The sequence below is a fragment of the Convolutriloba macropyga genome, chromosome 2, assembly GCF_964194025.1.
Source record: "Convolutriloba macropyga chromosome 2, txConMacr16.3, whole genome shotgun sequence".
In the NCBI taxonomy this organism is placed as follows: Eukaryota; Metazoa; Xenacoelomorpha; order Acoela; family Convolutidae; genus Convolutriloba; species Convolutriloba macropyga.
In genome coordinates this window covers 70,909,286-70,924,510 of record NC_134469.1, presented here as the reverse complement: position 1 = coordinate 70,924,510, position 15,225 = coordinate 70,909,286, and the positions used below count along the sequence as shown (strand labels likewise).

General features: G+C 35.6%; 1 protein-coding gene across 1 annotated transcript in view; it reads left to right on the top strand.

Annotated features, from left to right (window-relative positions):
* The window catches only part of LOC142334672 (scaffold protein ILK-like), a 41,170-nt gene extending 30,056 nt beyond the window's left edge, over positions 1-11,114 (top strand). Inside the window, exon 6 of the mRNA XM_075382890.1 lies at positions 10,710-11,114. Within this exon, the coding sequence (XP_075239005.1) occupies positions 10,710-10,871 (162 nt within the window). The 3' untranslated portion in view covers positions 10,872-11,114. The remainder of the gene's footprint in view (positions 1-10,709) is intronic.
* Positions 11,115-15,225: the final 4,111 nt, after the last annotated feature.

The following is a 15,225-nucleotide window of genomic DNA, read 5'->3' as shown; positions in this document are numbered from 1 at the left end:
ACTTTCTGTTATCTTATTATTTAACTTATTAGGTACAGGTCTCATAGGTCCAGACAGTTCTCATTGGTTGCTACAAATGCTTAAAATAATCGAATTAATTGTTTATTCTGAGCTGTTTTTTTGCTTGTATGCTTTTCGTTTTCAAAAATTTTTAGTGAATTTTTATGTTTTTTAGTATTTGTTTCATCACTTAATCTTATGGCAGAGTTTTTTTTAATGAGCAATAGGTTATTCTAATTTGTCGCTGAAGCTCACAGCAATCGTTTTTATGATTTTAAACGCCTGCTTTTCGAAAAGTGATCATAAGTGATCATAATTTTGTGTCATAAGTTTTTTGTTTTTCTTGGTCTCTGTTTAGTCTCAATAATTTCCTATTCATTTTCTAGTGCGGTTTAGTTTCGTACAATTTTTGGCTCCAGCGTTTAGCTAACGTTGTTCAATGAGATACCATTTGTTTTGTAAAGGTTAAGATGAATTTGCGAATCTTGCCTTCGTTTGCAGTTCTATTTTATTTTTTTCAGCCATTAGGACTGATAAAATGTTTATAAGTTCTATTTTTTTGATATGCTGTGACACTTTGGGCTTGTAGTTGTGAGGTTCGATTGTTTTTGCGCATCTGGTTTTCACAGTTTTTGATTTTTTTATCATTTTCCAGTTTTGCGTCTTTTTGTTTTGTCTGAGATTGATTCCCACAAGTTTATGTACTCATTCTAAGGATGCAAAAGTCAATAGGTTCAAAAATTGTTTTTTGACGGATTTTCAAAACAGAAAATCTGTAAAAGAAATTTCCTAATTGTTTTTTTTTTCATTTTTGTGCATATAGGGTCAGGGGCTTTGTTGACTCTCTTAGGTTGATGTTGCTGCAAAGATATTTTTGTTAGAACATTAGTTAATTCAATTGAGGTCAGATAAAGTAGTTCTGTTCATTTCTTTGTATTGTAATTCGGGCCTTGTCCTGCTATGTTCTTTTTATCTTGTCAACGTCATTTTTTTGCTGTTAGTGGAGAGTGTTTTTTTTTGTTCATTAGCGTGATTAAATTTTTCGTCACTCATGACCTACGACACTCAAAAATGACTTCCTCACTCTGAAATTGACTTTTCTTTACTCTAATTCAAAGGGATAGGTCAAATGGGTGCGTGTTCTTCTAATTGAAGGGTATTTGAGAGCAGCTAATAGAAGCAGCAAGAAGCTAAACAGATTGTTAAGCAAAGATGTTTTTTTTTCAGAGCTGCGAAGCTGTAAGCCGAGCGGAGCTGTTTTGCGGTGCTCTTGTTTTTTTTTAGTTGGGCGCTGTTTGTTTTTGAGATTTGTTCGCGCATTTTCATGATTTTCGAAGTCAAATTGCAGTGATTCTGGTCACGCCGCAACAGGAAAGGGAGAGAAAAAGCGAGTGGTTTTGCGGCTTTAAATTTTGCCGCGCTTATTTTAAAGTAGAGCGAGAAAACGGTGTTTGAACAAAAATTTGCTGTCTCACTAGTGATTTTTTGTCCACATGTGGCAATTTCACTTTGATTTTTAATGTTTTTTTTTTCGATTTTCTGGATCGGTTTTTTTTTCTGAATGGTTGTCCCAATCCATTAGTAGTTCATTATAGGCCTAAATTTTCGTTTGAACCAGATTTCCATTTCTCGCTAGCGGTTTTTTGACATTTGGATATTGATTTTCTGTTTTTTTTTTCGTTTGTTGACATAATATTTATTTAATATGGTTTCCCATTTCACTCATAGTCCATTCTAGGTCTGGTTTTTTGTTTAGTCAATGAAAATTCTTTGATTTGTACGTCAGGACTTGTCCTGCTATGTTTTTTGTTTCGTCGTCCGACGCTCTTCGTTTTACATTTATTCACACAGGAAAGCTGAAATTTGCGCCCGTGATTCCATTTTTCACTCTTTGGTCAACGTTTTTGCGTGATTAGATTTTGATCATATGTGACTTACCTCACTCAGTAAAATGACTTATGCACTTCAAAACTTGACTTTAATTTGAATTAGTTTTCTGTCAACGGAACCCATATGTGTAATAAAGGTCCCTAATTAAAAATTTTCTGCAGAATCAATTGTAACAAGCTTTGTTAATTTAGCGATGGAGGTTTTTTACATAGCTTTTTATAATTTTTTCAACTTATATCTGTATCTGTTTCTATCTCTATTATACGGCACGCAAGTCTATTCTTTCGCAGCTAATCTGGCAATCTGCCGGCTATGCTTGGTCTGTTTATTTTACTATCTTTTTGAAACTGCTGATCTACAACGCTATTGCTGCTATTTTCCGGCAATCTTCCAGCTATGTTTTCATCTTAACAATTCGCTGACGGCCCATGTTACAATAAGTTAGAATGAATACAAAGTTTTGCTCTCAAGTCATATTTCATAGTGTCTATCAGAGAGAGCTGGAATTTTCATCAAAGCCCTTTGTTGGCGTCGAGTTCACTTGATGGGGATAGAATTGCTTATGGTCCGATACGATTCAAAGCTCATAAAAAATTATGAAGAATCTATTGTGATAAAGTAACTTCTTTAAGAAGAGCGGAAGCATCGTGAGTGGAAATTTAACATCGAAATTAGACTTTTGATCCTTTAGTTTAATAGAGATTTCAATCAGTTTGACCTCCTCTGTAATCTTGCCTTTTGGAGAGGTTAAGAAATTCGTTTTCAATATTTTTGTCTTTACATTTTGGAGGAATCATTTAGGTGATTAAGGTAAACTTAAAACAACTCGAAGAATATTTTAGGTTTGAATAATCTGCTCATTCAATAATATAGTCGGAACGATTCAATTTTTATTCACTTAAATTACGTCTCTTATTTGCTCAACTCTTACAAAATAATTTCCTTGAACACTCTCCTTGTTCTCGAAAGGCTTTGAATGCAGGCTTTCAGAAGCCAGTAAAAACCTTTGAAGCTTCCGAGTTTTTTTCAGGCTTTGAGTTATATCGCATTGGTTTTCGTACCATCAATCTCTTGGAGGGGTATGCTGATCATGTCTAGAGTCTGATTAATTGCTCTCAAACGAAGTTTGCAGCAATTATATTACTCCTGTTGGTCTTTTTTATGCGAGTTTTCGCTTGACCGATTTTTTGTCTGACCCATTTGACTTCAAAAACGGGATAAACAGGTAGCGCCCAGTGGGCATTAAGTTCTCTTAGAACATTTCAGCTCACTAGTCTCCAAGTATGCGATTCACAGAAACTGTTTTTGGAGACATACTTACGGTGTGAAGAGCGGTTCTTAAAAGTTGACCCCCAATCAGCCCTCCCCACCCCCCCATCCCTTCCGCTGCACACCGTTCAGGCCGTAAGGGCCCCGCTCCATGGCAGTCAACTACGGATATGTATGACCATCTAATTTTTCCAAAGCTGAATCCAAATGTGATGCTTATTTTATTTCTGGTAGGCAAAGTTTCCAGCAATTGTTGTGGTCCTCGCGGGCTTTTTATTACTCGAAGAGGAGTATTGCTTCTTTTCTACAGATTTTTTACAACAAATGATCTGCATTCACGACTTAACTTCTACTTCGTTGTTTTCAAACGAGATTTCTTTCTGCTTTTGACAATTGACTTCGAACATGAAGCCTTTCGTACTCAAAAATAGGTTTAACAGGTAAAGCCCGGAGGACTCCCAAGTTACTGAACTGTATTTTTGAGCTTTTCTATTCTCGGTGTACTAATCACTGAAGCTACTGAGAAGACAAGATCATGTTTGGGACGTCAGTTTAGAGCCCACTCACTCATAACTCTCCTCCCAAACGGGATAAACGGGTATCGACCGGAGGGCTTTAAGGGTTCTTAGAACCTTTCGGCCTACGATACCCCAAGTATGCGGTTTACAGAAGCTCTTTTGGAGTGTGAAGCGGGTTCTTCAGAGCTTGACCCCGCCCCCGCGTACTCTCAGAATTGTTAAAACAAATATTTGAGTGAAGTTCCTTTCAATTATCCAGCCAAAACTTGCTGTCCTAAATTTCGATTTCCTCGAGATCCTTTCTCAATTATTGCAATGAAACGACAGTGCGTGTAGTGAGTCTTCAGTAAGCCTGCTTAGTGGTATTGAGTTTGAATTTAACCAGAACAGCCATAAATATGTAAAATAATAAATGTTACTGCCTGGCGGGCATCACAAAGAGACTCATGTCTCATCGAGTGGTAGCGCAGAAGTATATTGAAGGAGATCTAACGCATGTCAAAAAAACATATCAATTAAAGTTTGATTTTCAAAAATGTAAAGGAAAGTAAAATTTTTTGTAAAAAAATTTAATTGATGGCGGTTCATTTTACCAATATTTCTTGGGATTAGGCTGTTTTCAGCGGCATAATTGTGAGCCAATCTGAACTTTCGTTGTAAAGATTTTTTTTCCTTTTACTTTATGATATCGTTTGCTTGGTAAAATTCCCTTAGTTGTATTCAGATTTACTCGTCTAGCAAGAAGTTCTTTTTTATTAAGTAATTTATGAACAGATTTGTCTGCCAGTTGCAAAAAAAGTTCTCGAAAAACTTTGGATACATACAGTTCAAATATGTTGAGCAATTTGAATTTGCTCATTATTGATTGAACGGAATCAAATTTCCGTTTAAAAAAGTTGCTCGAAAATGTCTTTCTTGCAGATTGAAAATTTCGTTCAGGTTTGTTTTAGTTGTACAACCATATACAATAAGTCCATAAGTTATTACAGACTGGGCCTAGATTTCATAGAAAAGTAGTAACTGATTTTTTGTAAATTGGTATCTTGCTTTGTACAAAACTCCACAAAACTTGCTAATCTGTTTGGGTATTTTTTCGACATGAGATTTGTAATTCAGTTTGTGGTCTATCATGATGCCTAAGTACGTAACTTCGTTTACATTTTGTACATTTTTACCTACAAAATCTGTGTTTTTCGCGTTTTCGAAATTAGTGAAGCTGCTTGTTTTGCCATTACTTGTCATTTTATGCTCTTCAAACCATCTTTGCTTCCTTAACTTCATTATAGAAAAAAACTAGCGTTCTGCTTTGCAGCAGAGTAAATTGTAGTATCATTTGCAAACAGACTGTTTTTGTTTATAACAAACTTTCGGGAGATCATTAACGTTTAACAGGAAAAATAGTGGACCCATTACTGACCCTTGCGGAACGCCATAGTTTAACTTCACTTTTTGTGAGACAGAGTTATTGTATTCAACGCACTGGTGGCGATTCTCGAGAAAGTAGTCGTAGTAGTGAAAGACTTCAATTTACCAATATAAGGGGATTCAACATATCGTTTGTTGAATTTCTATGAATATGGTATTGATACAAAAAAATTATATTTTACAAAATTAAGATCGGCAGAAAGTACATCGGCATCTAATGGACCAAGTGCATGTGTAAATTAAATTAAACTGAGAGTCCCGAAGGTTTACGAAGAACTCTCTCTGGAGGTGTTTGTGGTCCGCTGGTGGTTTCAAAATATTGAAAGGTCCCGTCTCGTTAAAATCATTTACATAAACCTGTACCCTTTTGAAATAGGACTTCGATGGTAGTTGCTTTATTGTTGGGTTGATGACAAGGTGATTAGAGTGTTCGCTTCTTAAAATCCTGGAATTGATCTTGAGCGTGAAAAAATCCTCAAACCTAATACAAATTCTCCCTAATATAATGCAAATAAAAAATCGAAGATCTCGCTCAATAAGCTGATAACAGATGGGTATGTTGTCTGAACTGTAGGGCTGAAATGTAATTGCGTTTTCCATAACACCAGCACAATCCTTTCCAGTAGAATTTTTCTAATAATCTCAAGTGACCAATATCGGGAAACCACGCTACAGAGGCGTATATGAGAATAGATAAAACGCATGATGTGTACAAATTTTGCTTGACTTTGTTTGGTAGGCTATATGGCACATTGTGTCTGAGACAATTGAAACTTCTTTGAGCTTTCGTTAGCTTATTACGTATATGCCTACTCCACTTTAAATTTCTACAAATTTCAACACCTAAATCGGTTGTATTGTGCACTTTCTGTAAAGAAATCTGGTCTATCTTGAAATCCCATTTGTGTGCTGCTGAGATATGATTATAAACACATTTCTCTGCGTTAAATTTCAAAGAATTTTCTGAAGACCAGTCTACAAGTTTATTGAGGTCTCTCTGACAGTCAGTAAAAAAGTCAGAGGTGGCACATGACAATTTGGTATCATCTGCAAAACAAAAACAGCTGGAACTTTCCGGTAGTGATGACATATCATCGATGTAAATTAAAAATAGCAGAGGTCCAAGAACACTACCTTGAGGAACGCCACTGGTAATCGTAACTTCATCTGACAATATTCCATTGATGTTAACACGCTGTTTTTCCGGTTAAGTAAGAGAACACAAGCTGCAAGAAATCTTTGTCAAGACCGTACAACGATAGCTTTTTAAGCTAGATTGCATGTTCTACATTGTCAAAAGCTTTCGCAAAATCCAAGTAAATGATAACCTGTTCGACGTTCTTGTCATAGTTTGTATAAATTTCGGAATTCGGTAGACCAATGAAAACTCTTAAGTTTAAAAAATTCCCTCGGAAAACGTATTTTTTGAGTTTTTATCATTGTTTTATGGCATATGGTATAGATTGCTTTTTTTAGATCAATGAAACATGCGAACCCTTTTAAACTTTGGTCTACCGAATTCCTTAAAAATTCAGTAGTAATCAAAGCTTTTTAGCTCGATTTTCCTTGTTGAAATCCAAATAGATTTTCATTGATTATTTAAAACTTTTTAATGAAATGCAACATCCTATTGAATAAATTTTTTTCAATTACTTTCGATAACGAGCTCAAGAGACTCATGGGTCGGGTAGCAGCTCTGGTCAATCGTTGAACCATTTTTGAACAACGGTTTTATTTTCGCCAATTTCCAATCGGAAGTAAAGTAACCATGGTTAATACGTTGATTAAACAATTTTGTTAGTGTATTTGTAAAGACTGAGATGGAAGTTTTCACAATTTTGTTACTAATGCCATGATGACCAGACGATGCTTTGTTTTTCAGTGATCTAATAGAAGCTGAGACTTCTTCAGTAAAAGGTGACTTAACAGAGCTATCGACAATTTCCCTACCAAAACAAATATCAGTTTCATCGACACTCGAAGCCAGGTTTTTGCCTATGCCAGCAAAATAATCATTGAAAATCTCGGGATTGAGTTCGATTCGACTGATTTTTTGTCAGTGCAAAATTCACTGAACGCAGAAAAAAGGCTTTTGTTCGTTTTGTCTTTCTTCTTAGGAAGAATATCATAATAGCACAGACGTGTATTTTTGATAGCTTTGGTTGCAGGGTTGCGTTGTTGCCAATACTTTTTATGGTATTCTTCTGAGGGATTTTCCAACCAATTTTTGAAACCATTGTTTTTCTTTTTGATCATGTTTTTCACTTGATTGGTCATCCATTGAGATTTACCGTTAATTCTTAAGGTTCTTAAAGGTGCAAATTTTTCAATACAAACACGAATAATTTCTGTTAATTCTTTGATCTGTCCATCTACATTGTTTTATTTCCATTTTTTTCATGATTTAAAGGAAACAAATAGCTAAAACCTTTTTCAATTTCCGCCAATTTATTAAGTTTTCTGTACAAAATTTCCGCTACACAATTCTTCTCAGTACTGTTATTAGCTCTGATCAAAAGAACATAATGGTTTGAGATATCAGTTCTGACCGTGTTGCGAGTAAAAAAACTTATCACTGAAAATATAATCAATACATTTTTCACTGTTTTTGGATACGCGAGTTGCAAAATGGTTCTGAAGATTTAAATTGAAAGACTTTAGCAGATTAAAAAATCTGCTTTTGTGTGAGCCGAAAAAGTCAATGTTGAAATCTCCGCAGACAATGTGATCTCCTTTGAGATGATGAATAGTAGTCATATAATGTTCACAAAGATCTAAAAAACTCGAGATTGCAAATCTTGGTGAGCGGTAAATAACCGTTACATTTTGTAGCTCATGTTTTAAATTAAATGTAATTGTTAAGCCTTCAATTTGATCACCGAGATGTTTAACAGTAAAGTCAACATTTTCATTAACAAAAAATGCCCATCCCCCACCTTTGGCCGCTTCTATTATTTGTTACTATTTTAGAAAAACCATTGATTTTATAAAATGAAGTTGGGTCGTTATCTGTTAACCATGTCTCAGAGTGCAATTACTAATGGTTTGGTTGAGAAACCTTCTATGAAAGCGTTCAACTGGTCATGATGACATCGCAACGATCTTATATTCAAAAAAAATAAAGAAGCGTCTTTTACTTTTTCAAGCTCGTTCTCCTCCATATATACCCCGTTATAGGTTTTCATCTTTACTATCAAAGCTAGAACAAAAAATTTTGGGGCAAAAAGGGTTTGTCTCAAAAAGGGCATCTCTCATCCCTCGCCATCAACATGAGTATCAGAAATCGTATTGAAATTCATTTCGCTGAATTGTTTTGCTGTTGTCTTTCGATGAACTCAAAAGCCCTTTAACGTAATCCATTACTTTGTCACGGTCATCTGACATCAGGCGAAATTGTTGAATAATATCCTTATCTGATACAGGACTTAATGGTGTTCGTTTTCGTGCTGGTGTAGGCGGTGGTCGTCCAATGATTTATAGTTCCCAGGAAACCTAAATAGCTTTTTTGGGATAAAATGTTTGCGTTGAATTGGTGTTTTCTCAGTCCTGAGTATACACTTTCCTTTTTTCAAGTGATCATCAACATCTTGCTTATAATTTAGTTTAATTGGTAGTAATTTCTCACCGTTTTTATCAAAGCTTGTGGTTGACTGTTATTTGTCTGCGTTCTGAGACTTTTTTCAAAAGCGCAATCTAATAAAACTTTTTCAGCTTTCGTAAGCCTCTCCTCCATCTGCGCATTTTTCCCGTTCAAAGGATTTACAAAGCCAGCAAATTTTTTTCGTCCCCAAATTTGATTTTTTTTGACAGAAAGAAACTTAGCTATGATTAGGGCGTCTCGTTGATGTGCACTATCCGTCCTAGTTCATAACAGTCCACTAGGTCCCCTGATGTAATTTCCACATTTAGCAGATTTCTTATGAGCTCGATGACATCCGTGGTAACGTCCGTGTTTGACAAAGGTAAATTTCGAAAAATGATTGCATCTTTCGAAGTAAATCTTTCGACGTCATTCACTTTTTCACGGAGGTATTCAATCTCATTTTGCAGTCGAATTAATTGCGCGTCCTTGGTTTTTAAATTTTCACATATCGTGGCGAGAAACTCTTTTCTGGGTCAAAGTTAGAACTCAATAGTTTATCCTTTAAAAGAGCAGTCGAAGTTATAAAGTTGTTCATTTTGACTTCGTAACACAGATGTTTTAACGAGAGAGAGAGAGAGAGAGAGAGCGAGAGAGAGAGAGAGAAAGAAGCGACTGACCTTCAGCTTTGCATAGCTTTTTCTTCGAACATGAAGCTTTTATATTAAAGGATCACCTAACTCATATTGTATAGGAATTGGAATTTGCTGGTGTTATTCAATATGAAAAGATAATTTTCAGAAGTTTTGACCCCTCAAAAAGGTCCAGCTTGACCCCGGCATCACTTAAAAAAAGCTCAAGAGCTATTCATCCGACGTTAGTCAGTTTTTTCAAAGCTGTGCGGTGACTTTGCGAACTGTTCTGACTCATTAATTATTCTGAAACGTGCTGGTCTCTTTATGTAATTTTTTGAACTACTTATTGGCTGATCGCTTTGTTGCCGCAACACTTGACCTTTTCTACTCAAAAATAGGTTTAACAGGTAAAGCCCGGAGGACTCCCAAGTTACTGAGCTGTTTTTTTGAGCTTTTCTATTCTCGGTGTACAAATCACTGAAGCTACTGAGAAGACAAGATCATGTTTGGGATGTCAGTTTAGAGCCCACTCACTCTCAAGTTTCCTCCCAAACTGGATAAACGTATCGCCCGGAGGGCATTAAGGGTTCTTAGAACCTTTCGGCCTACAATACCCCAACTTTGCGGTTTACCGAAACTCTTTTGGAGTGTGATGGGAGTTCTTCAGAGCTTGAGCCCGCCCCCGCGTATTCTCTCAGAATTGTGAAAACGAATGTTTGAGTGGCTCTTATTTATCCAGCCAAAATTGCTGTCCTAAATTTTGATTTCCTCGAGATCCTTTCTCAATTATTGTAATGAAACGACAGTGCGTGTACTGAGTTTTCAGTAAGCCTGCTTAGTGGTACAAGCATTCTGTGCTACAAGTTGGCATTTATTAACTGCTCTCAAACGAAGTTTGTTGAAGCAATTACATTAGTCATGTGGTCTTGTTTTTATGCAATTTTTCGCTTGAATAATTTTTCGTCTGACACTTGACTTTTCGTCCTTAAAATTGGATAAATGGGTAAGCACGGAGGGTCCTAATTTCTCTTAGACCTTTACGGCTCGCTAGTATCTATGTATTTTGGTATGTGATTCACCGAAGTAGTTTGAGAGACATAAATTGTGACCCCTCGCCCTTTCAATTTAACCACTCGCCAGTTGTTTGAGAGCAATTCGCACGACATTAGTCGGATATGTTTATATTTTAAGACATTTTCCGTGTGCCACGATCCCCCCCATATTATTTGCGACCCCCAGACGCACATGCAATGTTTTTACATAAAGATTTACTATTTAATGACAAGTGCTCTGCAATGGGGGGGGGGCTAAACGCAAAAGGTCCCATATTATCTTGACAAAGATGACAACAGTCACGGCTATTTGTGTTGTGATGTGAATTGTGAAATTTAGATTGTGTACTCTCGATTGAGGCTTGATCTTCCGAAACCTGACGCTTTCGATGAGAATGCCCTGAAGTACCTGTGTAAACTGATGCGTATGATGCAGAATGAAGACCCCACACAGAGACCAACGTTTGCCAGAATTGTGCCTCTCATGAATAAGATACAATGATGATCAAATACCTGATACAACTGCAGTAACTGAACTAGCTAGACAGCAACACATGACTTAATGTGTAGATTATCTTTTATTGGTGTTCCTATTGATAACCACCATTTGTTAATTGTCATCTCACATTGTGCTTTAACTGTAAATATCTATTTGCAATTTCTCATTTCTTGTAATTAACCTAATTTTATACTATTAGAGCATTCATTATTAATTGCAATAGAATAGATTTCTTCTTGAACTCTCTTTTCATTTTTTGACCCAAATTTTTAAGTTGAAAAACATTACCAGATTTTCGAACTTTCAATTGTTTCAGTGATAACTATTTTCACTGTCAGCACAATCCTACTTGACAGTATCCGAATTCAAATTTGTACCAACAACGCTCATTCATACTAAAATAGGGAATACAAATTCAGTCACACTTTTTTTCAAAGAAGGAAAGTTATCAGCTTCGTTCTTGAAATAAAATTTAAGAATTGAAACATTATTTTCAAGCAAATGAAGAATTTCCGCTTATAGAATCTAAAATGTAGATCGAATATCAGGTGACGGTAGCTCTGGGTTTTGTGGAATGTTACTTGTCTCGTTTGTTAAAAGGTGAGATCTACTGCAAAGATCTTTTTGAGCAGCAGTGTAATTTAATCTTTGCGACAAATGCTTTGATACTTGCTACTAATAACGACGAAGATCGAAGTTTAGGACATGTGGTGTTTGAACACAAGTTTGTTGAAAGAATATCTGGTTTTGAGTTTCAATGAATCAACTGGAATTGCACATATCCAGGGCTTATTGTCCTGTGCTCTGTAAACAGGAAAAGGATCGCATTTCTCTTGGCTATCTGAGTTGCCTTGAGATCTCTCGTAGCTGAGTTGGGTTCTAAATAGGTCACTAAGTACTCGCAAAAAGTTTTTTTTTGAGAGAAATTTTGAAGTCAATTTGTCGTGAACCTTTGATACTTTGTCAAACGTTTTCAAAAAGAAATACTTAAGGACAAAAAGGAACATTTTCGGCACTATTTGATTATTAGCGTTCTCAATACTGTTCAGAGTTTCCTTTTCAATTTTTTGCCTAAACTTGAAATATCAAAAAGTATTTGTCTTTATTGAGCTGTTCTTTAATTGGATTTCACTGAACGCAATGTAATCAAAGTTTAAATATTTTAATTGTTTAATTGCTCTCAAACGAAGTTTGTAGCAATTATATTAGTCCTGTCGGTCTTTTTTTAATGCGATTTCTCGCTTGACCGATTTTTTGTCTTTTTGACTTTTCGTCCTCAAAAACGGGATAAACAGGTAGCGCTCGCAGGCATTAGGTGCTCTTAGAGCCATTCAGCTCTGTTGCAGCTCAAACTGTTTTGGAAGACTTATACTTATGGTCTGAAGGCCGGTCTTGAGGGTTGAAGACCCGTCCACTGTTGCCACTCCCTCAACTATTGCCCCCTACCCCCCGCGCTGTTACCCCCACACAACTGTTGCCCCCATCAGCACTCGGTGCCCCCCTGTCCCTGGCTACTGACGAACAACCGTTCGCTAAAAATAGGCAAATTTATACTATTTGGCACAATTTTTATTGCATATTGAATATTTTTGACATTTTTTGAATTCCATCAGCCCGAGGTATCAAGGAACCTCCTATAGGTTTTAATAATAGGTTACTGCATAGTTTCTACTGGTAATGGATTGTTTCAACATTTTAACATCACGAGTTTTAGCTTTTTCTGACAAAACGTGCAATTTCAGTTTTTGACATTTTCATTATTCAGGTTTTTCCTGACCCAGGGGCCAGAACACCTCCTTAAGGGTTTGATAATAAGTTACTGAAAAAAATTGACGGCCATAGAATAAGTTTAAATTTTTTAATATCACAAATCTTTTAAGATCACAAATATCGCAAATTATCACAAATATCGCAATTTTTGTGTAAAACTTGCATTTTTTCAATTTTCTGAAAATTTTTGCCATTTTTAGGCCTCTCCAGTCTCAAGAGCCCAGGAATCTCCTATAGGGTTTGACAATACGTTACTGTATTTTTTGTAGGAGTAAGGGATTTTTTCAAGAGTTTAACATCACAAGATTTAGCTTTTTTGACAAAACCGTGCAATTTTGACATTTTTTCCTGATTCTGGTCTTTCCGAAGCCAGGGGCCAGAAAATCTCCTTGGGGGTTTGATAATAAAATACTGACAATTATGTTTTGGCCATTGATTAGTTTTTCAAAATTTTAATAGAAAAATATTAGCAATTTTTTGATAAAACTTGCTTTTTTCAAGTTTTTTTGAAAGTTTTTGTCGTTTTTGAGGTATTTTCAGCCTCAACATTTTCAGCCTCTTTGAATGAAACTTGCAAATTTTTTTAAGTTGTGCATTTTTTGTTGTTTAATAGGTTTCTCCAGTCTCAAGAGTCATGGAACGACCTTTAGTGTTTGATAATATGTTACTGCATAGTTTAGAGATGTAATGGAATGTTTTTCAAAAATTCAATATCACAAATTCAAGCAATTTTATGGTTTTGGTTTTTTTCCGGCACCAGGGGCCTTGGGTTCTCCTCCAAGGTTTGTTAATGAGCATTTGCACAATTTCTAGAGTTAATGGCAGTGTGATCAATATTTTTAATGGCTTTGGACGAAATTTAAATTATTTTCAAATTTTCGGAAAATTTGTCATATTCTAAGCGCATGTATTTCAAAATTCAATTCAAATTTGCGAGAAAAGGGTATCGAACAATGGAAAATAAGTCTCAAGAACTATGAAAATTTTTTAAAAACTGAATATATTCAATTGCACTTTTTCAGAGCAAACAAAAATCCAGTGAGTTGGGCGAACTGCTCCTAAATGGTCAACACTAGAGCAGACAATTTAATTTGATTTTTACTTATTTTTGTTATGCGGAAAGTGAAGTAAAAAGAAACGAGAAAATTTTTCTTGAAGTTTCAAGGACAAAATAGAAAACTTAACCGAATAATGTCGGTTGAATTGTTCTAACGAACGGCGAGTGGTTGGCTCCGTCAGTAGCTAGCCATGGTTCAATTTTTAATAACTGCCATCCAAAACATAAGTATATGTCTCCAAAACATTTTCTATGAATCGCATACTTAGAGACTAGTGAGCTGAAAGGCTATAAGAGAACTTAATGTCCACTGGGCGCTACCACTTTTTTTCCTGTTCTGAAGACGAAAGTCAAGTGGATCAGACGAAAGATCGATCTAGCGAAAAATTGCATAAAAAAGACAAACACGATTAATATATTTGCTACAAATTGCTTTTGAGAGCAATAAACAATGATTTACCAAAAATGCCTGCTAAGTCAATTATAAAAAAACTTTCTATAATTATCGCTAATTCAATGTTTATGAGGATAAAGATGATGACACAACGCCACATAACAGCAGCTGAAGTGCGGCATCAACAAAGATATATATATATATATATATATATATATATCTTTGTTGATGCCGCACTTCAGCTGCTGTTATGTGGCGTTGTGTCATCATCTTTATCCTCATAAACATTGAATTAGCGATAATTATAGTAGAAAGTTTTTTTATAATTGACTTAGCAGGCATTTTTGGTAAATCATTGTTTATTGCTCTCAAAAGCAATTTGTAGCAAATATATTAATCGTGTTTGTCTTTTTTATGCAGTTTTTCGCTAGATCGATCTTTCGTCTGATCCACTTGACTTTCGTCTTCAGAACAGGAAAAAAAGTGGTAGCGCCCAGTGGACATTAAGTTCTCTTATAGCCTTTCAGCTCACTAGTCTCTAAGTATGCGATTCATAGAAACTGTTTTGGAGACATATACTTATGTTTTGGAGGGCAGTTATTAAAAATTGAACCATGGCTAGCTACTGACGGAGCCAACCACTCGCCGTTCGTTGGAACAATTCACCCGACCTTATTCGGTTAAGTTTTCTATTTTGTCCTTGAAACTTCAAGAAAAATTTTCTCGTTTCTTTTTACTTCACTTTCCGCATAACAAAAGTAAGTAAAAATCAAATTAAATTGTCTGCTCTAGTGTTGACCATTTAGGAGCAGTTCGCCCAACTCACTGGATTTTTGTTTGCTCTGAAAAAGTGCAATTGAATATATTCAGTTTTTTAAAAAATTTCATAGTTCTTGAGACTTATTTTCCATTGTTCGATACCCTTTTCTCGCAAATTTGAATTGAATTTTTGATTTTTGCCTGTATTTCTACTTCTTATAGAAGTAATACCTGCTGGAAAATGATTTTCGTTTGACATGTTAAGATTTTCGTTGCCAAAGAAAGCGTCACCCGTTTTTTTTAAGACTAAATGAGGTATTTAAAGGCCGCGCAGCGATAGAAGGGCCGGTTTTGGTCTCATCGTTGTTTAGTGCAAT